The 27,695-nt window shown below is 46.9% G+C and overlaps 1 protein-coding gene across 4 annotated transcripts in view; it reads left to right on the top strand.

The window, feature by feature from the left end:
- Nucleotides 1-27,695, top strand: part of SUSD6 (sushi domain containing 6) — an 85,124-nt gene that overhangs the window by 33,849 nt on the left and 23,580 nt on the right. For 3 of the 4 annotated variants that reach the window (XM_074365332.1, XM_045522156.2, XM_010962314.3), the window contains exon 2: nt 6,902-7,106. In XM_074365332.1, the coding sequence (XP_074221433.1) occupies nt 6,986-7,106 (121 nt within the window). In that variant the 5' untranslated portion in view covers nt 6,902-6,985. Of the gene's footprint in view, nt 1-6,471; nt 6,626-6,901; nt 7,107-27,695 lie in introns of those variants that run through there. The other variant, XM_045522155.2, reaches the window with a different exon arrangement.

The raw sequence follows: 27,695 nt of genomic DNA, 5'->3' as shown, positions 1-27,695 counted from the left end.
TTTCTTTTGTTAGATGTTTGTTATTTTTGGAAAGCGTTTTAGGAACACTGTGTACAAATGGCCTATACAAATATGCTGATGGATTGATCAAGCTCTAAATGGAAAAGTGGAGTCTCCTGAGTTTCCTGCAATGCAGAGGGAGATGGATGCTGGGATAGGTCTCTGGAGATGCAGGGGGACACAACTGCTTATGCTAAATGAAGAGGATGGATTTAACATTACTTCCTTCTAGTCAGAACTTCTGTTGATTTATGTTTTCAGAGGAAATACTTCTGGTCTCCTCCTTTTCCCTAGAAGACATTCCAGATTCCTTAGAACTGAACAGCCGTTCGGGGATCATGGGGCCCACCCCTTGAAGGCCAGGAAGAATGATTGACTTGCCTGGGGCCCATCCCTTGTTGGTGGGTGGAGCTGAGCCTTGGGGCTGTCTCCTGCATTCAGGTCCGTGCTGCAATCCTGCTGCTGCTAGGTCCTAGAAGAGAGATGTTGGAGACTATTAAAGAGAAGGTTTAGGGATAGGGTGGTAGTGCGTCTGCTGGCGTTCCTTCTGTCTGGAGCCTGAGGAATAGGGTGGGGGCAAGTGTGACAACAGGAGGTTGTAGTCAGCAGTTCTCGGGAAGCAAGACAAGAAGACAAGGAATGTTAGAGCAGTTCAGAAAACCTTTAACTTGTACCCTACCCTGGCTTAGGTGGTTTCTGAGAAAAGCTTATTATTAAAAAGGGTTATTTTTGTGATTTGTAGGAGGTAAATTTTAACAAGAGTTTGATGTTTGTGTCCTTTGGGCTTTGGAGCTGAAGGTTAAAAGGAAATGGATAAAGTAACATTTTGGCTCTCAAGGATCTCAAAGTCCAGTAGACAGCTTTGTGCCAGCTGAAGTTCTCAGATGTTAGTGGCACGAAGGAAAGGCGAAGATAGAGTTGGCAAGATTGGAAGGAGCCATTTACCCCCAGGGAGGAAAAAAGTAACCTGAAGACATCTAGAAGTAGTGTAATTTTGTCATTTTGTAGGGGAAGAGTGGGAGGCTTTAAGATCTGATAAACATTTAGATACCTTTTGCTGCTGTGGCCCAGCCATTTCAGGGTGAGTGGGAGAGAAGAGGGGAGACAGGGCAGGGAGAAAGGGAGGGAGGTAAGGGAGGGCCTCCCAGCATGTGTTCCTTTCTCTTACCACACCCTCTGAGGAACTTTGGACTTCACAGAGTTAGCACTTCCTGTCTTTACAATCTGAAATGTAATGGTTAAATTCTGTTCAAACTTCTTGAACTGTTGTCTTCCCCCATCACATGGCAGTATTGGGGTTGGTGAAGATAGTTAAGCAAAGGAACAAACTCTTACTCTAAGAGGCTCCACCACTGCCATCCCCTCTCCGGTCTAGTCTGAGGCAAGGAAAGGATTTATGTTGGTTTTACCTGTTCAGCTCCCTCCCATAACTAACGGAGAGATAGCCATAGTTTAGGAAAGAATCTGTCCTGAATGTTACATGTGAACTGACACTGAGCTTACAGAGCTGTAGGGAAACCCACTGAGCACCTGGGAGCCAAGCTTGCCTGAGTCAGGATGCTTTTGTCTCCACCGAGGAGAGCTCAGTAGAGTGGGACATGACCCTCCCCTTCCAGCAGGACTCTGACAGTCTCCATCCACAGGGATAGGCCCCAAAGCAACCAGGCACACGGGGTGCTGAGATCTGGGCCCTGTGCTGTCTAGGGGCCTGGGTACCCTGGCTGTTTTGTGGCTGGCCCCACTGACTGCTGCTGCCTCCCTAAGCTGTGAGTCATTTTTGAAGGTGACTCTAAGTACACCTTTAATCTTAGCAGACTCTTTGGTTAATCTGGAAGCATCTATGGCAACAACAAGCAAGCAAACTGTGAACTTTGAGCTCGTGTTACAGGTTCTCCTTAACACCAGAAGCCTGTCACACTTATCATTGTCATTTTTATGAGCAGTTTCTCAGAGAGCCCTCTGCTGTCTTGGCTTACAGGCTAAGACTGTAAATAGAAGGACCTGAGATCACCAGTGTACAGAGAAGTCCCTTATATCTTGTCCCTTTTGAGCCTCACTAGGTGCTAGTGAGATAGTCAAAGCAAGCAACAGCCCCATTTTACAGATAAGGAAATGGAGGCAGAGATGAGGGAAGTTTCTTCCCCAAGTTCAGAGCCATTGCATAAGAGCAGTGTCCTTCCTCTTGGGAGGATCATTCAGAACAGGAAATGAGTGTTTGTGACATCACATTCGGCAGAGACCAGTCACCCAGCTTTTGAGATTTTGGGTTCACGGAGGTGAGAAAGGCCAGATCCTGACCTTAAGGGGCTGGCATTCTAGCTCATGGGGTTCCCCCTGTACCCCAGGCTATTGGGGCAGCAGCGTTAGTCCCAAGAAGGAAAATCTGAAGGGTGAATGCAGATTTTCTATGACTCCTCCTCACCCCATGTTTTGGCTGCTGGAGGAAGAGATGGATTATACAAAGAGAAGCCTGGACACTGGAGAATTCTGCAGCTGAGAGAGACCTTAGAGCAGTTTTTAGATGTAAAAATGGAAGCCAGAGAGCCTGCGTGATCAGCTGGCTGGTTGATGGCAGCTGGTAACCCCAGGCCCTCTCCTCTCTTACCACCTCTAGTTCAGATGTTAAATGCCTTGTGAGGATGGGTGAGTGCAGGCTTTGAAAGTGTGGCTTATTAGTTCCAGGTTCCTCTTTAATCATGATTTTTCCCCCAAATTTTTTATTGTGGTAAAATTCATGTAAGATAAAATTGACCATCTTAACCATTTTTAAGAGTGGTATTAAGTACGTTCATAATTTTGAGCAACCATCACCACCATCCGTCTCTATAACTCTTCATCTCATAAAACTGAAACTCTATACCCGTTAAACAGTAATTCCCAGTTCCTCCCCCTGCCCCAGCCCCTGACAACCACTATTCTGCTTTCTGTCTTTAATTAATCATAATTTTTTTTTAAATAAGGGTAAGTGGTCACTAACATACCAAAAGAATACTGAAGTGAAATGAAATCTTTTTTTTTTTTTATTAGATTTTCACCTGTGTGTTTCTCTAGGGATAATAATGAATATCTAGTCTTAATTTGTTCTAAATGTTTTTCTTTTCACTTAGTCTAAGGCCACAATTCAAGGCCAGGTTTTATTTTGTTTTTTTAAGCTCTGTCAAAGGCAGGTCCTTTCTTAAAATGATTAGATGTAGCCTGACTCTTTCTCCATAGTAGCCGGGTTTTCGCATTCTGGGTGATACCCCGGGATTGTGGGGATTCATTTTCTCTGTATTATTTTTGAAGCACTAACCCTTGGCTCAGCCTTGCATGTAAACATTGTATTGACTACCCTCTAGTCATCTTTCTCTTTTCATTGTGAAGCCGTCACTTCTGTCACCCCAGTTGTTCTGCACTTGATCAGGTCTTAGGCTTCGCCTGGTCCCTCAGCCCAGGTAGCTGCTTAAGCAGCAAGGGAAGAACCAGCTTTTTCTCTAAAACAAAGCAAAACAGGAGGTCATATGTGTGCATCTCCTCTCCAGTTCCATACTGGCTCCTCCCCACGGTATTCATGAGTTTGACAGACATTTGCTGCCTGCCTGTCAGGGGCCAAACCCTGTGCTAGCTTTTAAAGATTCCAAGTTGAGGAATTCACAGTCCCCGCCTTCAAGGAACTTTGAGCCTAGTGAGGTGAGACAGGTAAACAGATGTAATAACCTGATAGAGGTGCAGTCAGAACAGGGTGCACAGGACACTTTGGGAATAAGGAAGGGGTTAGTTCTACTGGAAGTGGGCATGATGTGACATGTCAGAAAAGAATTCCTCCAGGAGGTAACCTTTGTGTTGAGCCCTGAAACTGGCTGTATTCCTGGTAGAGGAAGCAATCAGGTTTATTAGAGTGTCAATCAGTTTGTTGAGGGAGGAGACAGATGGTCTACAGGAAGGCTTTGTTACATTAATTTTATTCAGTATTTTATCTGTTTGAATAGGTAATGCATACACTAGATGCAACACTCAAGGTGGTTAAAAGGGAATACATACTGAGAAAAACGTTTCCTTCACTGTTAGCCACTCAGCTTCCCTCCCTGAAGGTACTTGGTAGGGACCAGTTTCTTGTACATCAGTTCCAGGGCGAGATTTTCAGTGTGTACAAGGGTGTACGTGTATGTGTGTCCATCCTTTAAAAACACATACATACACACAAGTGCTTTTCTTCATGTACTAATTTTGTAAGTTATTCCATGTTAGTACAGACTGAACCACCCAATTCTTTTTAAACAGCTGCATGGTGTTGTTATATGGGTATATGACAACTTGTTTAACTAGTCCCCCCCCCAGTCTTTTGCCATTAAAAATAATGCAGTGAATATCCTGCGTGTGTAACAATGCATATACGTGATTTCTGAGTACAGATTATAGAAGTAGAATTGATAGGTCAGAGAACAGGTGCATTTTTGGGGACAGAGATTGTCACACTGCCCTCCAAAGAGCTCTATGTTAATTATAAAATACTAAATGTAAGATTCTTTACCCCTTGGTGACCTCCTTCTCACGCCAGTCTTCTAAACTCCTTGCCAGAGTGAGCTTCCTAAGTGAATTAGGTGTTGTAACTTCCCTGCTTATAATCTCAGTAAGCTCCACATGGTTTTCAGGATAAAGCTTAAACTTAGCCTAGCCCCTGCCAGGGGTGCTCCAGCATCTGCCGGGAGTGCTCTGTTCCCATTGCTCCATTGCACTGTGGGCACTTGTCTTTGGTATCTCCACTGGACGCATCCTTTAGCAGTCAGTTTAGCTTCACCTCCTCTGGGTAGTCTTTCCTGATTACCTCCATTTGCGCACAGAACACCAAACACCAGCCTGATCTGGCCTTGTCCATTCACTGTAGAAGTATTTGTTGTGCACGTGCTGTGATGTGGCACAAGCAGGTGTCTTTCTCAACAATCCACTGGTTGTTGCATTGAGGGGATGATGACTGCCTGGTCGGGTTACCTGCTGTGGCTGCATGTACAATGGCAGCACTGAGGGCCCATTTGCTAACTGGCAGGTGGCTCTGGGCACATCCTTTAACTCTTTGGACCTTGGTTTTGGCATCTGTCAAAAGAGGAGGTGACACCTGATGACCTCCACGGTCCCCCCCATGCTCAGATCTTACTGAAAATTATAACAGCAACAGCAACTGGTGTTTACTGGGGACTTGCACTGTGCCAGGCACTGTGGGCACTGTGTTGAGCACTTTATATGATCCTAATCCTTACATCAACTCTGTGAAGACAGTACAGTTACTGTCTCCACTTTCAAATGAGAAAACTGAGGCTAAGAGAGTCAGTTGGCCACAAGGTCATAATAGAGGAAACAGATTTGAGTTCTGGCATTCTGACTCTACCGTTCTTAGCCACATAAATGTTTACACATTCCACACATGTATGCACACACAGTTTTGTGTACTGTTTTGGGTCACTCAAAGACTCCACCCCTAGACCTCTCGGTGATCCATCTGTTCTGCAGCTGTAAAGGCTCAAGTTGAAGTCTGGGTAAAAGGTGGGGGCAGAAGACTGCTACAGGCACGACTGTTTGGAGTAGTGGATGAGGGCCCAGTGGCTAGCTCTGTTCTTGAACCCCTGGCTCATGCTGCTTTTCGTTGAACTGAGACAGTTTGTATTGCTGTTTGCAGTAACTCTCCTTAGAAGGGATGCACAGGCCTGAGTCAAGACTTCATACATGGATTAAAGTCAGGTCTGGGTAATATCTTTGGCCGAGTCTCAGGGGCATTTCTTTTTTAACTGAAGCACAGTCAATTACAGTGTGTCAGTTTCTGATGTACAGCACAATGTCCCGCTCATGCACATACATACATGTGTTCATTTTCATATCAGGGACATTCTTTATTAGGGTTGTAGATGGCAGGCTCTCTTATCTATTTACATAAAGCCTTTTTGGAGAAGGAGGTGTGTATGGAATTTAAAAAGGAAGTGTAATCTTATTATTTGGAATACCTGTTATAAACTAGGATAAATGAAATCAATTAATTAAAATATAATAGGCCCATATCATTATGTATCATCAACCCTTCTGCTTCCCTGAAGGCAAGCTGAAAAAAAATCCTGAAAAGTCTTGATCCCTGATTTTTTTTTTTAAGATATTATTTCCTGTTCTTCTTAAGTCTTCCAGCTAGAGTGGGTGGTGGGGCCAATTAACAATTACAGCCCACCCTCTGCTCAGTCATTGTCAAGTACAGCCAACAGATGTTGCCTCTGGTGTCACAGGTGTGTTGGCTGAGCCTTGATTAATTAGCCCATTTTTGAGATTCATGGCTGTCGAGTCAGAGCCAGATCCTCAGGGGCTCATCCAGCCTCTGGTGGTTGAGCAGGCCAAGCCAGGGGCCCTTGGCTCTTGCTGCTGCATTCCTTCTCTAGGCGGTGTGTTTCTCCCTTCAAGACACGTGTTCTTTATTTATTTTTTTCTTCTCAGTTAGTCGAACTTGCTCTCAGTCCAGTGGCAGAGGCAGAGGCAGACTCAGACTCAGACTCAGTGTAGCAGTTCTGTGTCAACAGCTGTCTCTCCCCTCTTTGCTGGAGCCTCCAAGGCAGGCCGCTGCCGGGCAGAGCCAGGCAGCTTCTGAAAGCTCTGCCGAACCTGACGTCTCCAGGTGAGCCGGTGCTCGTCTCCTTGTCCTGTCGCAAGGCTCTGGCTCCCGGATGCTGACGCTGATGGCGGCTTGCTGCAGGCCTTGGCTTTTCCCCCACCGTGAGGAGCTGAAAAGCCACTTACATTCTTGTCTCTTCTGGCAGCAGGAATGCAGTTGCTAGAATTCTTTCAACTTTGTATGTGATTATGGCTTTCTTACTGAAGTGCCTGCTGTAACTAACTTATGGCTAAAGTTTTCACTCTACTTATGTCCTTGTTTTGTTTTGTTTTTTAATAGGTGGATCTACCCTGGGCTGACTTTAGAATTCTTACTTCTGGCTTTTAAATTTTTTCTTTTTAAAATAACTTGGACGGATAAAAGATGTGCCATGGCAGGATAGCACCAAAGAGCACCTCAACATTTGCCGTGGCCTTCGTGGGACATGGAGTGTTTCTTCCGCTGGTGATTCTCAGCACTCTCCTTGGAGTTGGTCTTGCCTCAGGTGAGTCTTGGTCTGCCTTTTCCATGAGGAGAAGAAAAGACTCAAATTCCATTACTTCTCCCATCTGTTGGGCAGTTACGGGATGAGCAGAGGGTGGGGCCTTTTGTGCTGTGGGATAGCAAGGAACCAGCCCTGGGGGTTGCACCAAGGGGCCTATGGAGCCAGCCAGAGGAGGGGTGTGTAGGAACTTGCTGGGGATGACATGGTGACATTCTCACCTCTCTCCCCTTGTAGTCATCAGCAGGGCGGAGGTGTAGGATTCAGTGTGATGTGCAGGTCAGATCCCAGTCCTGCTACTTGCTTAACTCTGTGACCTGGAGCAAGTCTCTCCTCTGTAAGCTCCAGAATGTTCCCTCAGCTACAGAATGGGATAATAATGGTACCTGCTTCAGGGTGGTAGTGAAGATTGCCATAACTCAGTAAGCTCTTAATGATCATTAGCTCTTCATTGTTGGTTTCTCGTCTTTCTGTTCTTTTTCTCAGCATGAGTACAGAGTTGAAGTATTGTAATTTAGAGAAAGCAAGACCTGGTCACTGACACTACGAACTCTGTGATCTTGGACAAGTCACTTAACCATGCTGTGGCTCAGCTTCTTCATCTGTCAAGTGAAGGGGTTAACCTGGATCACCTTTAGAGTCACATCTAGCTTCATCACTCTGTACTTTCATGATTCTAAGCACTTTCTGTTTGAATATTGTGAGCTGGATGAGCCCTAACAGGACTAGAAATGCAGCAGTTTGCCTCTGTTAGTTTGTATGGCCCTTGCTGCCTTCAATAATGCTCTGGAGATGCTTCTAGGTTCTTTTCATGTGGTCCTTTAGACCTGGTGTTCTTTTTAGAAAGCGCATGCTTGCATGTGTACTGTAGACCTTTGGGTGATGCTACAGAATCTGCCTCTGTAAGTAGTGGTAGGGGTCTCATTCAATTAAGATGAGTTCACCAGTAACGGTGCCCCTACCAGACTTCATTACATACATGTATATGACAGTTTTCTTTGGACGGTGTTCCTACAGCAGCTCAGCTAGATTCTGGAGAGGGGCTTGGAGCTGGGGTTGGGGTGGTGAGGTTTGTAGAGCTCCCATAGCTCTGTGCTATTCCTTCATTCTCTTTTTATCCCACCACCCACTTACGCAGATAATGGTGCAATTTCATATAACCTTTTTGTTTTTTTTCCCTTCTGAATTACTGGGAGAAACAATTACTGATTTTTTTGTTCCATGATAGCCTTCCCCACCACCTATAGACAGATTTCTTCTGCTGCTGCTTCTCCTTCACTCCATTCTGACATTTAACCCAAACCTTTCCCATAACCTTTCCTTGACCATGAGGAGCCCTGGCAGAACCAAAAGGAACACTAGTGGTTAGAACCCCACAACCACTGGTGTGGACATCATGGTTATATGAGGTCTCAAAGGAAAAGAGGGCCAGAGCTACACCAATGCAACAGACAAAGCAGGGCCTGTATTCATAGGGCCACTCCAAAGACAGGGGAGGCCTTGAGAAGTGGCCGTCACAGAACCATGGAACATAGACACCCTGTCTTGCTCACTGCTATATCTTTAGAGCAGAAATTGGCAGACTATGGTCTATAGGCCAGATCCTACCTGCTCTCTGCTTTTGTGCGACCTGCAAGCTAAGAATTTTTTTTAGTTTTTAAATGGCAAAACAATAATATTTCATATGTAAAAATTATATGAAACTCATATTTTAGTTTCCATAAATAAAGTTGTATTGGAACTTAGCAGTATTCATTAACGTATGTATTAAATATGGCTCCTTTTGTGCTATAAGGCAGAGTTGAATAATTGTGACATAGACTGTGTGGCTCCCAAACTTTAAAATATTTGCCCCTTTTTAGAGGATGTTTGCCACCTTACCCCCAGCTCAGAGCAAACTGTGCTCAATAAGAATGCATATGAATGAAATGGCTGTCAGAGTAGGAAGGAAGGAAGGACCAGGCAGAGCTAGGATGGACTTCAGAGGTGGTGCGCTTGCCCAGGGTCTTAAGGCCAGCTAATGGTGGTGCCAGGACCAGAACCTCACCCAGTTCCTGGTGCACTACCACCACCGTCCTCTTCCAGGGCTCCAGTGGGGAAGCTGTTGCATGGCAGTGTTAGGGCGGAGCACCTGCCTTCGGTGTCTGAAGTATTTAGCCTCTTTAGCTTCATTAAGCCATCCCTCCTACCCCCACTCTCTCTTTGATGGGCTTCCCCCCTTCCTCCTCCCATTCCCCACCCCATTTTCCAGCTACCCACACCTTCCCAACTTTCCATCCATGTCTGAAATCAATTATCAGGGACTGATGGGTCCAGACTGGCTGGATAAAGGAATTATTATTCTCCAGTATGGAAAAATGTGTGTCTGTAGTGTGGGCTCAAACCAGGGTGGGAAAGTTGGCTCTGTTGTTTTCTTTCCCTCCCCCATCTGCAAAGATTCCTTCCTTCCCTACCACCCTTCCACCCTGCCCCGTGTTTTTTACTCCCCATAAAACATATGTACTGGCACAGAGCAGGGTGCAAGCAGGGGAAGGGGTTTTACTATTGCTTAGATCTAGTGCACCAAGTTGTGATGTTTTTCCCTCTCTGGAGTGGCTTCTGGGGGAAGGAGGCGCCCAAACCTTGGCCTGAAATCCAGAGCACACCTGTATGGCCGTGCCTGCCATGAGCAGCATGCCAAGCAAGCTTGCCAAGAAACCAAGACTCTCAGATACTCTGAAGTCAAGGAAAGACAGTTCAGGTCAGGAAAAGTCTCTCTTCCTCTTCCTGCATTTCTTATCTGCTCCTGTGGCTGCCCATGAACACCCATTCCAGAGGCATTTTAAAATGAGGTGCTTATTACCCAGTGGGCTGTGGTAGATGTGCTTGTGTGTCCTCGCACATTCATGACTGTGAGAATCCCACTGGATGTAGGTAAGTGTGCATCCTCTGGAGGACAGTTTGTCCGCATAGTCTCTGGTCATAAATATCACAGTCACCCCTAGGCATGGTCCTGATCGCTCATGTTTAGAAGAAAGAAATCACGTATGAAGAGGCACTTGAGAGTTCTGGGGTAGAGTTCTAGGTAAAATTATGTATGTCATGTTCGGGGTTTGATTTTCCATCCTGGTTGCTCTTATCTACAGCTTGGGATTTGGAGTTGTAACAGAGAAGGAGCCATTGGGGTTAGCTCCCCCTTGGTCATTCTTTCAGCAGAGATGGAGAGAACTATTCAGAGTTCCCTTTTCAGGAGTAGCAAAAGGAAGCTTGTCTCACTGTTCACACCTGGACACACCGTGCCATGCAGGGGAAGACCAGATTAAAGAGAAGATCTATGCTCATACTACCCAACGCTCCTTTCTTGGGCTAGAGAGGAGTTAGGCTCCCAACTGTGTAGCAGCCTCTCCCAGATCTCTTAACCTGTCATCTTAAGAGACTTGCTGTATGTATGACCTTAGGTAAATCACTTGACCTCTCTGTGTCTCTTATAAAACAGAAACTAGATCCTCAAGGATGTTAGGTCGGTGTTGAGTAGACTAATAAAAATATTGGAGGGCACTTGACATATAAAATGCGCAGTGTAATAATAACAACAGGGATGGTATGTGACCTACTGTTGAGTCATGCTGGGCAGGAGACTTCATGCAGATGACATCCTCTGCTGCCTTTAAAACAAAACTGGGGTTGCAGAGTCACTTTTGGGCTTAGGGATAAGGGATCAGGAGGCAGTGTCAAACTTGCCCAGCTGAGGAAAGATTGATTACTTCCAAAACCCTTTTGCCTTCCGTGTTTACATAGTTTGATGATCTCAGCCCAACTGCCTTGCTGACTCCTATAAAAAGCTTTTGATTTTCATTCTCTCCCTGTTCTGAGCGTAATTACTGAAAAAACTTAGTATTTTACTTGTTTCTGACTTTTTCCCCCTTAAGATGTTGCCATGACACTCGACGACCACGTTAAACATTATACAAGCACCTAAAGCGAGGGGGGCAGCCACCTGCGTTTCTATGTGAAACTCAGAATAAGAAAGCCAGGCAGTTAGTGTTCATTGAAGAAGGAACATGTTGAGGACTAGGCTCTCAGGGAGGTGATACGGGTTTGACCCTTAAGACTGCTGTGGCAAAGAGATGTTGGCAGGTGGCCCTGGCTCACCTCACCATCTCTGAAGGGACCTGGAGTCAAGTAACATAAGTGAGCTGGGAAGAGAGGCCAGGTGGGGAAATGATGTATATAGAGCATCATTTGTGTGTCAGGCTCTGCGTTACCATCACATTTAAAGCTCTCAGAATGCCTGTGAGCTAGACGGTCATGTAACTGTTTTACGAAAGAGAAACTGGGGTAGAGGGAGGTTAGATCACTTGCTCAGAGACAGACAGTTGTAGGTGGTGAAACTGGCTGGGATTTGTGCCCAGTCTGTCTGACTCTGTTGCCCATGCTCTGCTGAGAAGGTTACTACCTGTGCTGAGTGGCAGGCTTCTCTGAGGCCTGTTTCTTGTCTTGCTCTATTGCAGCACTTGAATCGACCTTCAGAGGATTATTTTGACAGTGGAAGAAAGACATCGTCTGTTTTCTTCCCTGGATAAAGGATGCAGGAGTCATCTCTGGGTTACCGTGTTTACCTCTGTGGTTGTTTCTGTTCCTCATCTACAGCGGTCCTTAGTTGTTTGGGTCCCACTTTAGGCACAAATTTTGCCAAAGCAGGTCTATTCTTGGAAAGGAACAATGGGGACCTCAGCAAATTGTTTGCTAAATGAGGCTGTAGTTCCCAAAACATCCGCAGAGCATCTTCCTGTCAGCTGCAAACCCTGCTGACAAAGTGATGTAATCTCTCCATGGTGTAATTACCTGTGACTATAAAAAGACTTGGGTATTGTGGTAGGAGGCTGGGTGGGTCATTATAGAGCTTGTTGAACCCTGGCGTCATGAAAAGGCATTGAGAAATTACCCTCTGCAGGCTGATTGTTGTGTCATGTTTAGAACATTGCCAACACATGGTGCAAACTTTGCACTGTAACTTTTGAATAAAAGAAGCCAGGAATCCCCCAGACTGAACACTTCAGTGGCTCTCATCTGGGTTTAAGCCCTCATTAAACACAGATTCCACCTACCATACAAAGCCACCCGGCCACACTAGCCTTAATCGCATGCTTAGAGGTTACCCTTACCTGCCCAAATATTTCTGCAAAAGAGGGTTACAGGGTGCTAATAAAAAAAAAAAAACAACAAGAACCAAGAAACTGGGGTTAACACTCAGAGTCTTTAATTATTCTAGGTAGGTCTGCGGATGAATTCCTCCACCACCTCTTACCCACTGGGAGATTCCTTTCTTCTGCGTCACCCCAAGAGTGGCCCTCCCAGTCTCCAGGTGGCTGGTGCTGGTGTACCTGGCTGCCTGGACTGTGGCCAGATCAGGAGTAACCTTGGCTCACCTTGTGTTTAGCTTTGTGACCCAGAGGGACAGCATTGTTTAGAGACAACTTTTCCACGGTGCAGTGTGAATGAGAGGGGTGCTGGCTGCTGGTTTTGCCAGCCCTTCTCACCTGCCTCACCTGAAGTCAACCAAGCACGAAATCTGAATTCACTGGCAGCTGAGGGTGAATACTCCTCAACTCCTAGCTCCCTGTATTACCTTGGATAACTTTCCTGAACTCATTGTCGATATTTTTCTAGAATAAGGGAGACAGTAGATAATCATAGTTCCTAAGATTGTTGTGAGGATTAAATAAGGTAGTACATGTAAAGCACCTAGGATATTGACTGGCGGACAAGGAAGTAATTCCCAGGCTTGGAGAGCAGATTCTAGCACCAGTTGATACCGTGCTTCTGACACCACAGCTGAGTAGCTCAGGTTGGAAGTGCTCCTTATTTCTTCCATGTGTCTTGGATTCAAATCCGTACATACTGAGTAGAATTAGATATGTGCTGCATGAGTTATTCATAGTTGTAAGTCCCTAATTCTCAAATTCGTGGAAGCACATGAAGACAAGTAAGAGAGAGCGGTGATGGCCCTCTGCGATGTCGGTGCTGAGGAGTCAGCTCGGTCCTCACACAGTGAGCCCTTCCCTTGTTGGCGTTGCAGAGCCAGGGCTCCTCAAAGCTGCTATTTGTCAGGAACTTTCAGAATTACTTTTGAAACCTTATAAATTTGAGAATGCCAAGGGTCTGTTCTTCTAAAGACATTTCATTTCATCAGCCTAGCGAGTGATTGAAGGATTACATTTTAACAGATTCCTAAACACATCCAAGAGAACACAGCATTAGAATTAAAAAATCAGAACTCTCTTCTCATCTCTCCTCTTGGTAGTCCCTTTGCCTCCTCCAACATTTCTTAACTACGTTTGACAGCATTTCTTCTTGTGAGAGCCTCTTCCTACCTAGATTCACCAGCTTCCCCAGGGATGAGGTTTTCCTTTGTTTAACTTTTTTAACTTGTTAGCTGTGCCAGTAGCCAGATGTTTTAAAAGTACAACTGTTTAATCATTCAGAATTCTGGGAAGTAGTGCAGGGAAGATAAACAGATTCTCTTCACGGTTTCTTCTTTGCAAAACTTTTTTTCTTTTCAAATTCACAAAAGTATTTTAGGTGTTTCAACCCAGGAGGGGAAATGTGTTTCAGGAAGTTATGGCCAAGTACACGCAGAGCTATAAAATAATTCTGCTGTAGCCTTTGTTATTCTGAGTAACAAGCGGCACTTCATGAAATACAAAGGGCCTGAGGATCGGTTCTTCACGTACAGGGGACACGTCTCCCTGGGAGAGGGCGGGACCTGTGCGTTTATTGTCACTGGCTTGAGTTCTGACAGCTCGGCCTTGTTGACTCTGGCAGTGGTGGGAGGCACAAGAGAATATCGTTGGGATTGTCACACTCCAGACAAGCGCTGAGTGGGCGTGGGGAGCCATCTGTCAGTATTTACCGAGCACTGATCTCAACACAGCAAGGTGCAGGGGCCGACAGGAGATAAACCTTGAATGTTTCTGCTTCCCAGTTGATCGCATTACTTTGGAGGCTAGATTGCAGAGGACCCCATGTACCTTGAGCTAGTGCAGCCCCCCCAAAGCTCTTGATAACCATGTATGGTTGCTCAGAATTGCTGATGAATGGCCCATGCAGCTGGCTGTTGATGTCAGGAGGCTGTTACACCCTCATACAGGGGACCCCTTCAGTCTCTGATTTTTGAGGTCTTCTGTGCACGTGCCTCTGATCCTAGTTCATGTTTTTTGTTCTTGTTTGCTGTGGATTTGCACATAGCTCCTTTAAGTCAGGGACAAAGCCCTTTACACTTTGTTGTAACCAGGCCAATGATCATCCCAGGTGAACTTAGCAAGCACATCCTGGGGAGGGTGTTGGGGTGGGGCTCACTCCCAGCAGGATTGTGCAGAGTCATGGCCCGGCCTTTGTGTGAGGATAAGCAGGACAAGTCCATGCCCTGAGCAGCGGCAGCCTGTGGGGCTCCCCGCTGATTTATGGTTCCCCATAGGGGTCCAGAAGGATGTGAAAGTGTCTTCATGCCTCAGGGGATGCAGGTGGTGGGGCTTTTCTCAGGGGAAGGGAGTGGGGACTGGGCAGGCTGCACAGGAGAGTTCATTGCAGAGTGGTCCTCACTGTAATGCTGTGAAAGGAGGTACTAACTTTCAGCCTGGGTGAGGATCTTTGAGCCCAGTGTGGGTCCCCTTAGGTGGTGAGGAGGGAGGAGAGGTGGGCTTTCATTACCTGTGGGGAGTGAAGGTCATGTGGAAGAATGCATGTGAAAACCACGCTGGCTCGCAAAACTTCCCGACATTGGAGAGGCTGGGGAAAGGCAGCTTGCGTGGGTTTGGCTTCCCTTCCCCACCCACAGCTTCCTCTACCTCTGTCCTAAAGTCAAGGTTAAGGGGACTCCTTATTCTTGTGAACATTAGCACCTTCAAACCTATCCTCATGCTCTTCTTCTGGTGGCTAGATTCCTGTGGCTGGAATCTTGCCGCCTCTCCTCCCTCCCTCCCTGCCATACTTCACTTCATCCTTCAAGATCAAATTCAAAGTCACCTCCTCATAGACACCACCCATCCCCTCATCGCTAGAATTAGTAGGGTCTGAAGGAGGGAGAGTAGGCTGTATATTTGTTGAATGAAATTAGCAGAGCTCCCAGTCTGTCCTCTCTGTTGGGAGGCTATTAGAGAGGTTTTCCTATGAACAGGCTTCCAGTTCCTAGCATCGTAACTGTCTTTGATTATTTGAAGGGATTGGACAGCTTGTTAAGACTTCTGGGAATTGCAGCTTTGGGAGAACCTGAACCCTTTGTTCTGCAGATCACAATACACAAACCCTGTAGACCTGTTTCAAACCCTACCGACCAGGGTTGCCAGGGCTGCTATGGGACAGATTGGGTTTTGGTATTTTCATAAGCAGCATCAACTCGTTTAGCAAGTGTGTGTTGGTGTAAGGCAGGCAGGGAGGACAGCAGGAGATGGTTAATGCCATGGAGGGCTTTCTGGGGCCAGGCACTGGACTGGCTCTTGTTGGAAGTTACCACATGTGGCCTGGTCCTCACAGTAAGGCTGTGACAGGAGGGCAGCTGCGGCCAGGAGCAGTACTCTACACTGGGAGGAAGGCAGAGGTGATGGTTTGGCACTCTGATTTACCCGGTTACTTGCTGAGCTGAGTGCTACGACTGTGCCAGCTCCAGCTCTGTGTGATGCTTGCTGTGATCAGGGAAGTCATTGCACTACACTGAAATACACACAGGAGGGGCTCCTGACTCAGATTGGGATGATCATGGAAGCCTTCTCCAAGGGAAGGAAGTCCACACCAAGAACTGAAGCAAGTAGGGGAGACAAGATGGCAGAGTTAAGAATGCAGTGTCGTGGGCCAGACAGGCTAGGTTGAATCCTAGGTCTGCCACTAACATGTTATGTAACTTTGAGCAAGTTTCTCAAAGTCAGTGTCCCTCAGTTTTCATATATGTGAAATTTGGAGAACGTACTTACCATATAGGGTTGATCCTCACTGTTGCTGTGTGGTCCTTGGCCAGCACGTTGGGGCAGCCTGGAGGGAGCAGAGGGAGAGAGTATCATGTCTGCTGTGCTCGCCTCGGCTCTTCTTTCCTCTGGAACTTGCCACGTCACTCCTGTTGAACCTTTGGAAGTCCAATATACTCTATCCTCCATACTGGTTTGCCTCTTACCCTGGTGGATGAATGAGTGGGCTTCTCTAACTTTGGTGGAGTATGTTTGGAAGCTGGGGTTTCAAAAAAGAAAAAGTCTAGCCTTAGCCTGGGAGTTCATAGATTGGGCCGAGCATCACCAGAAGCACAGTTTGGGGGAAGTACCTGAAGGGGTGAGATGCTGCTGGTGGAGGCCTTTCCTAGCTGAGTTCTAGCTGAGTTGTCAGAGTTGTGGAAGAGGGAGAGGAGGAGGAGGAACAGACTCGATGTTAAGGATCAAAGGGGTAAAGAAAAAACAAACACCAGTTAATGGATTAAGGGTTGACTGAGTCTAAACAGGGAAATGAGGAGAGCTGGAGGAGGGTGTTGAATTTGGTACGAGTTGTGGTGAAGCTGGGGATGAGAAGAATGGGCTCCTAGTTGTCCATGGGAACAGAAAGTGACTGGGTAAGTGAGGCTGCCCCTCTAGGGGTCACTCAGGACAGGCTTCTCATCCTCTGCCCCAGCCCAGCCAGCCCGTGGGAGGCGTGTCAGACAAGGATGACTTATTTCGGCCAGTCTGACGCATAGCACAGGGTCCCATGTGGATCTCTGTGTCAGGAATTCAGCCAGGGAGGCTGGAGGGTGTGGGAGGTTCCTCATTGTTGGAGAAGGGAGAAGAGAGGAGGAGCAGCTGGCACCTGGGCGTGTTCCAGGAGTCATCATCTAGGAGCGGGCCAGCATAATTGGAGGTGTTGAGGTGAGGACTGTCTGTGATTTGATGTGTTTGGGATGCAGAGAACCACTGTGGCTTTCAGCAGAGATGTGTCTCAAGTTTCTCGAAAGAGGCTTTCAGCAGAGGAACTCATACTCCACGCTGCTGCTTGTTGGGCACTTGAGAATCTTTGCGGTCCCTCTAGCTGGCATTCAGAAATCCTGTTACCAGTGATGGGAGACCCTGACTCTACAGGAATAATTAAGATTGTGAATAATAGGACTAGATGAGAGGATATATGTAAAAGTTCTAGGCGAGCAATTGAAGTCTATTCCAATGGAAAGGATAATTATAGTGCTCTTTTCTAAAGAGAGCGTCTCTTTTCTGAATTGGTCAGAGCACTTGGTTAACACTAACCGTCCCTGGGCTGGAGGCTGGCATTTATTTTGATTGCCCCCCTTTGTATAAGAGATCAAACCAAAGTTTCAAAAAAGCACCAAATCTTGAATTTGGAGTCTAAAGCTTAGACCTCCACTGTGAGAATGCATCATTCCTGGAAACAAAGAAGGTGAGAGGAGGAAGTGAGGGATCATTAAAATTTTTTTTTCACTGACATAGTCACGTCAGACAGATTGTTGTAGTCGGGATTTTGAGAGGCCTAGAAATCTGACATCCATGTTCCTCTGGGAAGCCACAGAGTCCCTGGAGGAAATGAGGGCCTGGTATAAGCTAGAGAAGCAGAAGGCGAATCGCGCAGAACTCTGTTCTGTTTAGGCGGTGATTGGCAGCACCTGAGGCTCCGGATTCTGCGCCACAGTGCAGTGCAGCCTTCCTGGCACACACCAGTGGGACCCACTCACCACCCTGATGTGTCCCAGGACGTGTCGGACACCCACAGAAGGTGCTTGTATTCTGCTGGCGCCCTGGTAAAGCCCCGTGGAGGTGGAGTCAGGAGCCTCCCTGGGTGTCTGGCCCAGGCTGGTTTCACTGCCCAACAAGTGCTGCAGCCTGCACGGGGATGGCGTCCGGGCAGATCAGCCTCTCATCAGCTGTCCAGTCAGGGAGAGGCCTGGGCCCGTTGGCCCACTGCTGTCCCTTCTGAAGTCTGCTCTCACCAGTCCAGAGCTGGCGAAGGGGGGTTCTGTTTTGTTTTCATTACTAGGGAAGGCCCTCCAGGGTCATCAGGACCTTTCTCTCCAAGCCCATGCTTTCCTGCCTCTGGTCACAGCTTCAAGGACGGTTTGTGTACCTTCTTGTATAAGGTCTTGAACCCTGGAAGCAGAAGAATATGCTGAGTTGGGAAGCTCCTCCTTCCTCCAGTGGTAGCTCTGTGGGCTCCTCAGCTTGAAGATCAGGTCATTCAGCTGTGCCAGTTAACAGTCACCCACTTGTGAGGGGACCAGCAGGCTGAACCTTATGTTATATGCACCGTTGGGTTTCAGATTTGAGTGCACATTAGAATCCCCTGGAGGGTCCGGATTGCTGGGCTCCACCTCCAGAGCTTCTGATTCATCAGGTCTGGGTTGAGGCCTGTAAATTTATATTTCTACTAAGTTCTTACAGGCTACTGCTGGTGATCTGGGGACCACATTTTGGGAACCACCAAAACTTGGGGTGAACATCTCATTTGACCTTCCCAGAGCAAATTTGGTAAGGTGGGGACAGTGGGATGGAGAGGTCATGAACCCACTGGAGAGAGAGGTAGTTCAGAAATAGGGCGCTGGCAGGTCTCATACCTTCACCAGTCTGGCTCTGGTCCTTGCCCACTATCCGGCAGGGGGAGTAGCCAGACCTGGTGAGCCCCTGGTGGGTCACCTTGGGCATCTCCTCCCTCCATTTCTTATTCTGCCCTGTTATGCAGCACCGAGCTCTGAAAAGCCTGCATTTTAGAAAGTCTTTCCCCACCTTGGGGTCTGTAGTATGAGGATTAGGGCCCTGACCTGGAGTCCCTAATGTCTCACTGCCTCTAACGAGCAGTAGCTGAAGACCCCTTACTTTGCTCAGGGGTGAGGTAAGGCCTGGACTAGCTCTCCAGGGCCCTTTGAGTTCAGATACCTGAGATTCTTTAGTGCCTCCTCTGATGGCTTCCTCCGCAGGGCCAGGAACTTCTGCTTGCTTGTTACTTGTTTTTAATTTATTTTTTTGTGTGTGTGAGAACTTCTGCTGATAACCAGTACTGAACCAGAATCCTATCCAGAGACTGACTTGCTGATAGTGAGACCAGAGGAGCTTGGGAATTAGAATAACTTTTCTTTCTAGAGAGTCTTCAGCCTCTGCAGTTGTGCTGCTTCCATCAAACTGTCCAGAGAGGAATGACTTAGCATCCATGTCGTGTCCTGATCACACTCCACTGCAGTATTTCCCAGGCCATCTGATCAGTTCTCATTTCCAGGTGCTCAGAATTGTTAGCCTACGTTCCCCACTGCCTGGCACAGTGCTCATGGCAGGCGTGTGAAAGTATTTGCTGATGGATAGAATAGAGGGATGTATCTACGTGCCTCTTTTCCTTTCCTTCAATTTCTCCCTTCTTAGCTGTGAGTTACATAATGTTTCCCACATCCTAGGGGATCTTACTGTTCTTCAGATTGAATTTGACCCTATTTACAGCCTTTATTTCCTGCTGTTTGCATTGGCCGGCTAAGGGAGAAAATTAGCACATCCTGCTTCAGAAACATTGTCTGGCCCTATCTCTCCAGCCTCCGTCTGAAGGGCGAACGAGAGATTTTCCAGCCTCGGCTAACTGTCACTTTGCCGCTCTGATCCTGCCTGGGTGGCTTTCAGGCAGCTCAACCACTGACTAGCCCGAGGTCTTCCTTGAAACAGGGGAAGATTGAGGTTGATTTAATTCATTTTAAGTGAAATCATCAGCCTTTTGATGATTCCATTAATTTCCTCCCTTCTGAACACCCTCATGTTAGCAGTAATTAGAAATCCTGACTCTGTTTTTCATTTCCCCCCACTGGCCTGCTTTAATCAAAGACAGCTGGATTCTGCACACTGCTTTTTCATTTACTCTAAAGAGCAGTTTGAGGATGATTTTAACGACTAGCTTTGATAGTACTTCCAGAAGCTGAGACTGTTGCCTCAGTCTCACTCACCTTGCTCCTATAAAACTCTGCATAGTTCTTGATATGCAGGTGGGAAGGGGTCCCCGTGAGAATGCTCCTTGTCCCAGGTAGTATATGCAAGCTTTTCATCACTCAACATTTATAGACCTTCTGGGTGTGCCAGGCACTGTCTAGTTACTAAGGGTTTCCCTGGTGCCTCCTCCCTGCCCTGGTGGAAGTACAGAGGCCTGAGGAGGTGAGGTTCCAGCAAGGCAGTGACTCCCACAGACCTTGGGAATTGTAGTCTCTGAGGCTTTCTTTCTCTGTGTTTTTATGGTTGCAATACCTATTTCATGTTTTTCCTTCTTGGCTCTAAAGAGGAAGAAATAATATGAGCCACCTTTTGAGATCAAAGAAAATAATCAGCAGCAGTAGCTGTAACAGCTTACTACTGTTGGCAGTTGACAAGGTTGAAAGCACTTTCCTGTGTATCATGTCACATTGGTGTCCTCATAGTACCTTATCACAGCCAGTGAAGGATAAAGTTGGACTTGAATCCAGGTCCTCCCGTTGCAAATCAAATACTTTCTGTACTACATTTTGTGTATGTATGTGTTTTTTAACACCGACTTTCCCATTCCGTTGTCTTTAGCATTATTTCAACCACTTAAATGTTAAGAAGCTATTATGTATGCCCTGGGCTCTCTGCCAGAAACTGAGGCCCTCACAGTCTAATTGGAGGGAAAGATAAGACAGAGTATATCTTCATTTCTCTTGAGTAGTTCAGGTACTGAGTGCTGTTAGAAGAGAATTAACCCTGACATCATCCAGGAAGTCTTCCAGAGAGCTGCAAATTACACGGGGCCTGGTGAGAAGGCAGGGTCCAAACCAAGGGAGAGCTGGAAAGGAGTTTGATACTTGGCCACTTGAGACTCTGGGACACAGAAAAGGTGGTGAGGTTTGATTTCTTCATCAGATTTAGAAAACTAACATCCTCTGGGGTGATGCTTTTCCAGCTTTACTGTGCTTTTAAAATCAGATTCACAAACCCCTGCCCACAAAGAACCATTCAGTCTGTCTGGAGTGCAGCCCAGCGATCTGCATTCTTTAAAAGTTTAATATCAAAGTCTCCCAGCCCTTCAGTTCTCTTTCCTGAAGAGAAGAAATCAAGGGTATAGGTTTCATTTATTCCATTCTAGAGGCAGACACTATTTAACCTGCTGTTGTAGGTGGTGAGGATGGCCTACAACCCCCTCCATGTTGCAGAAGTTATTAGGGATTGGGGTTCTGGGTTTTGACACCATAGAGGACCCACTCCTGAGGACTAAGTGTTGAGGATAGACTAAGGAGGAATGGAGGAGTGATGGTAAATGATGTGAGTTAAGCTGACTGTGACAGCAGCTGGGTCAGTCTGACTGCTGTCTTGAATTGAAGGCAGGTGGTAGGGCCATTGAGGCTGAGTACCTTTGAAACAAAGTCCGTGCTCAGAGTTACTGCATGTTCCTCTGACTCATAAGCAAAGCGTTATTACAGATGCTGTTTAGTATCTTAGCTTGAAAGTGTTGGGAGTGAGGGTCAGTCAGTGGATGGGTGGAAACTGGTCTGGGAATCAGGGTCGTATACATTGAGAGCCTAGAAAAGGGAATCCTATGTCTTCCGTAGAATTTGGCAATCTTGGTGAATCTTACAATTTCTGTCTGTATTTTGGTACCAAATGGGATTAGAAAAGTTACCAAGTTACTCAATACCCTATTAAGAAATGACATATCCCTTAGTTTTGGGGTGTTGGTTTCATCATTGGCTTCTCTGTCTCCAAAGTCTCCCCTACCTCCGTCCCCTCAAATCTGTCTTCCACCCTGCTGCCAGAATAACTCCTGAAATCTCAGACTTAGCATGCCACTTCTTCCCTTAAACAAACTCAGGACTTGCTGTAAGGCTGCTACTGAGGTCTGTACTCCTTAGCAACATAGCCCTCATCTGTGCTTTCTCTCCCGCCACTTCCCTAGCCTGTTCTCTGTCCTGGAACCTCACTTGCCATTTTATCATTCCCACAGCACACCATCAGATGTGCCCCCAGTGTCTCGCTTATGCTGTCCCCTCCATCTCAGGTGTTGTTGCTCCCCACCTGTCTGTTAGGGGAGAGCCTGTTTGACTCTCTGACCCCACAAAACTCAACAAGTAAGAATTCTGAGAAGGTGATTCCTTTTTCATCTTTGTCTCCCCACTGCCTCAGCCTTTCCAATTAAAATGAAGACTCGGAGTTAATTTCTGTTAGTCTTTGTTTCACTTGTGGCTTTGTTGGGGGACAGCTGCTATGTCTCCATCCCTCCCCCACGAGTTCCTTCCCCATAAGTTCTGTTTACAGGATTGACTCCTGTCATTTTACTTCCCAGTTCTTTAGTAGCTTCGAGAGAAGGGGATTTCTTTTTTTGTGGTTAAGGAGCTGATGTAGACATCCTGATAAATTGTCTTCCAGCATATCTTGCCTGCAGGGAGGGAATGCCCTGAACAGACTATTGAAAGCACCTAGTTCCTCACTTTCCCTGCCACCAGTTAAGTTATTGCTCACTTTGAAAAATAATAAATAGACATGTATTGTAAATTGCCTGGCATATTTAAAAAGTGTTGCATGAGTTGCATGTATGCATTAATGCTGCCAGCAGAAAGGCCCCCTGCACAGGGGAAGAATTCTGAATGGTGCCGTTTTTCCTATTTAGCCACACCCAACCTTCTGCCTTTCCTTCAGCAGCCTAAAAAATAAAATTTCACAAACCCTAGAAATCTGTTAGAGATGTAAATTAGGTTAACTTTTATTTTCCAAAAGAGCTTTGTAGCAGGAATCCACATGGGTACAGAGAAAGGGGGCTCTTGCTGGAAAGAAAGAGATTGGGGTGGGGACCTAAGAAGGGGAAGGCTCTGTAGTGGGGATTCAAGTCAGAGACTGTAAGCTCACAGGAGCCTTCTTCACATTGTTATTGTGTCTGAAAGAGCTGACTTTCTTTGGCAGCTTGTTTATGGCCCTTTCATTCCTTCTAGGTAGGTGGGGAAGGTAAGACTGCAAAAGAGGAAGATTTGTTCCTTGGCTCATGTTGCTGATGAGGGCAAAGCTAGGATTTGATCTGTTGCACACTGCCGTCTGGCCCATGCAAACAGGCTAGGTGGGCACGAATTCTCAAGTTCAGGGAGAAGGGGTTTATGCCAAAGAGGTGAGGTCTGAACACACTAATGAATGCTGGTTACTAGCTGTGGAAACCTTGGGTCTTTATATGGACACCAACCTGAGAGGTTTCCTTTGTGGGTGATGCATTTCTTATTTGAAGAGTGCTCTAATGTTGCTGTACTGTTTGATTAGTAGTAGTTTTAAAGGTGAAATAGGAGTAGTTAGATGAGCCTTGCAGATCAAGCAAAATGATAAGAATTTTCTCTTTCTACCCTAGTTTGCCCATGCCCCACCCCTGAAATGCAGGCACTCTCACAGGAATATGTGAGAAAGCAGTCCTTGTAATCAAACCTAATGTGTGAAATACAAAATTACCACACACACCCCAATTAAAAAAAAAGTGTGGTTATTGCTAAAGGATTTTATCATCCACCAAAGGAGTCACTATGCAGTTGTTTTTAAGTAGCAAGTGTTCCTGCTGTATGTGAAATACTGCGTTGGCACCCAGCTTTCTAGGGTCACATCTGTTGTTTCAGGCATGTAGGAGGAAGAGAAGAAGGGGGAGCTCCCAGTGGCATCGTGGGCAGCATCACGTGAAGCGTTAGGTTGGGCCCCCAACTCTGAAAACTGCTGTGTTCTGCATCTGGCCATAAGGATTTGCCTCCTCTTGTCTCCACTGTTCCTGCACAGCAGGCTTCTTTGTCAAGGATAAGGAGCCTGGATGTCAGATCCTTTCTCTCTGCGCTGGCAAGGGAAACGGTTCTATTTGTTTTCCAAGAAGCCTTTTTGCAATGGGGAATTTTTTCTTTTCTCTTATGGGAAATTGCTTCATCATTTCCCAAAAATATACCACACCTCTTGTTTAAACAGGGTGCCCTTGAAGAGCCTTGAAGAGCCTGAAGGGGGGGCGGTGTTGTGAAATCCTTTGTTTGATGCTTTGATGCAAGCTGGAATGTGGGCTGTCTGCAGGCAGAAGCCTCAAAGTTTGCCAGGACTGGGTCCAGGAGTGGGGTGTGGGGAGGAGAGACTCCCTGAGAAGCAAGAGCTGGGGTCTTTCTAAGCATTTAGTCAGTCCGTGTTGTGAGAGGTGTCAGACCTTGTGGACACAGGCTCCGTCAGGTATTTGTCCAGTGCCTTCAGTGTGCCCAGGCTGGTGAAGGTGAGGTCTCTTTTCTTTTGAGATGCTCACGGTATTCTGGAGAGGCAGGACCAGCTCACATGTGGCAACGACCAATAAAATGGTATGTCGCTGTGTGCTAGATTGTGTAGCCATGGGCGCTTTAGTTCAGAGGAAGGAAGTGCCTGTGGAAGAGAGCACTGAGATCAGGCCTTGCATAGGGGTAGGGTTTGAGTTGCTGGAGGGAAAGCGGAGGGTACTGAGAGGGGAAGAAGGAGCTGAGAAGAGCCAGAAGGCTGATCTGAGGCCATGACCGTGGGTGGGTGAGGCCAGTGGGCATAGTCTAGTGGGGCTCAATGTTGGAGAAGTGGAACAGACCAAATTGTGGAGAGCTTTGTGTATCCAGCAGAAACATTTAGACTTTTAGAAAGAAATAGGTAGATTCTGAGAAGAGAGCGTCATTAGGAAGAATGTGATTTGGGGGAAGATTTACTGACCAGGGTAGGTTAGTGTGTACCTCCAGAGGGGCAGTAGGAGAAGCCCGAGCTCCACCCAGTTTCTTGGAAGGAAGTCGTGCTGTTGGGTTCTGGGAGGGAAGGACAGCCTGGTAGAAGGTTCTTTTGCCTTGGATGAGCACGGTCCTACAGTGCCTATGGCCTCTGGCCCTCTGCAGCTCCCCATGGCAGAGCACAGTAACTCAAGCCATAATGTTGATGCTGGCTGAGTAGGCCCAGCTATTGGGTGCCAGCCTGAATTACTCTTTGACCAGGCCTGGTGTGGAGGTCGTGTACCCTGGTGGGCCCAGTGGAGCCAGGCATAAGGAGCACCAGTTTCCACCCCTCTAGCTGGTCATTTTAGGATGTGATTGGCCAGGGATTATTGCTCAGGTCTAGGTGACACGAGTCACCTCATGCCTAATCAGGAGTAAGAGTGCTGTTTCTGAAACCCTTGCCAATGCTGAGCACCATTACCTTCCCCTGTGCCCTGCATCCCCTTAACAGTTTCAGATCAGGGACTTGGGTAATTTTGGGTTATAAGTAAAATCAAAGAGGCTCAGTCAGCAAGTGTTCTTCTTAAACTATCTATTGCTGCTCTTCGTGAAAAATGGAAATTGAGAAAATGAATTTTTGTTGAGAGGTTGTATCAGTGAGGACAAACAAGCATGAACATGTTGTACTTAGTGTGAGATCTATTAATTTCCAGTAGAAGGAAAGAAAAGCAAATGATTGCCAAGGGAGGTACTGCCCAGTTTGCCTAAGTCAGAAAACGAATGACAGTTTTGATACCAGCTGCTGGGCCTGGGTCGAGCCTGCCACTCCCAGCTGACCCACCCCAAACTCTGGGACGCAGATCCACAGCTTGGCCAGGGCGGACGTCAAGTTTGCAGCCCTGGGAAGTGAGCAGTTCCTCTTTGGGGATCATCCCAGCTGTTTCCAGGCTGGAGGGTAGGCCAGGCTGAGGCTCCGCTGCCGGCCTGGCTCTCTCCACAGAGGGGTTTGGGGCCCTTGTGCAGGAGGCGGGGAAGGGTGGGGAGGACACTTAGCCTGGAGTCTTGAGTCTTCGGCTTTTATCTCATGTTACTGCCTTTAAAGACCGGTGCTTTCTTCCTCTGTGAAAATTAAGAAGCCTGTTTGAATACTCTGAATTGCTGGTAGATAAACTGCTAATCCATTCTGAGTAATCACTGTTATAGTTGAGTAACACATTGGTCCCTAAAACAAGGTTTGACTTTCAGTGGCCCTTCCCACATTTGCAGGAGGACCAGTCGTCTTTGCATTTGTTTTTCTCTGTCCCTCTGAGAGGCGAGGCTAGCTGGGAAGACTGAGGGGGTTGGGTAGGAGAGAAAGCAGCAGGCCCAAAGGGCAGGATCTGTTGCTCTTCTGTGCCATCTTGGTGTGTATGGTTTCATTTGGTTTTGCACAAGGGCCGCGAGTACAGATAGACCAGCCCCAGAGGCTTGCTCACCCACTTGCGTGGAGTATATGAGGCGCGTGGATTCTGTTTTCCGTAGGCCGAGTTGTTCCTGGTGGGGGAAGGAGCTGTTGTTCTGCTAACGTTATTCCACTGCAAGGTCTGGCTGGAGGCATCTGCGAAGACTCAGGATCCCAATCGTATGTGTGATAAGGCTTTTCCAGCAACCCGGCAAAGAGGCTGGGGAAACCCAGGATGAGCTGTCATCCTGAGTAACAGGCCTGTGGCAGGTGCTGACTAGCTTGACTTCCCTTGGTGCCATGCAGACCCCTGAGCCCTGGCTGCACTCACAGCTTCTGTGTGAAATGCAGGTGTGTGTTGCTAAGTGCCAGTGATTCTTAGACACATTCCTTGTTTGTCCCTGGGCCTATCTAAGAATCTGTTTTCTCTGGGTTCACCAGAATGATTCAAGGCCTTTGGGGCTAGGGGAGGGAGAGGCAAGGGATCCAGATTTGATACCTTGTGAGGTGGTTCTGAAGTGGTGCTGAGCTGTCAGCTTTAAAACATTTGTTTTAGGAACAGCCTGTTCTCTGGTACATTGTAAATCGACACCCGATCACCTTTAGGTAGTGAATTTGGACTTTTGTGCAGCAGCTGAGAAAGAACCTCTGGGGCGGTGGGTCTGAGGTGTGGCCGCCTGCCAGCCTGCAGCAGGCTCTGAGCCGCGGCCCCGACTCCGCCCGTGCAGCCACGCGTGCTGCGGCAGTACCTTGAGTTGGACGCTTATTCTCTAAGGATGAGTTGAAAATGGGAAAGTGACATTGCTGCTGGTAGTTATAAGAAGGGTAGTTCTTCTAAAGTTGATATAATTGAGGAAGAGATTTTGAAACTCAGGGAGCATGCCAGAAGGAGGGAATCAGTGTCGGCTGAACGCTCGCCGACAGTAAGTCAACACCCCTTCTCAGCTGTGAAGAGAAAAAAGCACAGTTAAAGAACAGTGTGATAAAAGCCCAAATTATGTTGTCCAAGAGTGTAAAAGGCAGAGTATAATTAGGCATTTTACGATCTTGTTTGGCTTTCTTGTTTGACTTCCTTATAGTACGTACACGTATTACTTGACTGCGGGGGTTCTTTTCAGGGACATGGGGGTGGACTATCTATAACCAGGTTCCGGTGTGACTGAGAGTTGTGCAGAAACAAAAGTCTCTTTGAAGTGTGCAAGGCCCTTCCAGGACTGTGAGTCTGTCCTTTGGAACACAGTCCACATTAACCCACCCTCTTGGTGTATCAGTGCCTTTCCAACTGCATTGTACTCATTTATTTGCCAGCTTCTGTCATATTTTTTTCATTTAGATACATATAAGCTATGATTTTAAGCTGTCAGGTGGGCTTTATTTATTTAAAAGGCTAGACTGCTCAAACACTGCTAGCCTTCTCTAAGAGGGAGAGCCCCAGGTTCGGGGAGGTAAGAGAAAACCAACCATCAAAAAATAAACCAGCTCCTGGACTGTGAACTTTTTATATACTTCAGTCTCAGTCCCT

The sequence above is a fragment of the Camelus bactrianus genome, chromosome 6, assembly GCF_048773025.1.
Source record: "Camelus bactrianus isolate YW-2024 breed Bactrian camel chromosome 6, ASM4877302v1, whole genome shotgun sequence".
NCBI lineage: Eukaryota > Metazoa > Chordata > Mammalia > Artiodactyla > Camelidae > Camelus > Camelus bactrianus.
Note: the sequence above shows the minus strand (reverse complement) of the source record. Positions and strands in the feature narration are given on the sequence as shown.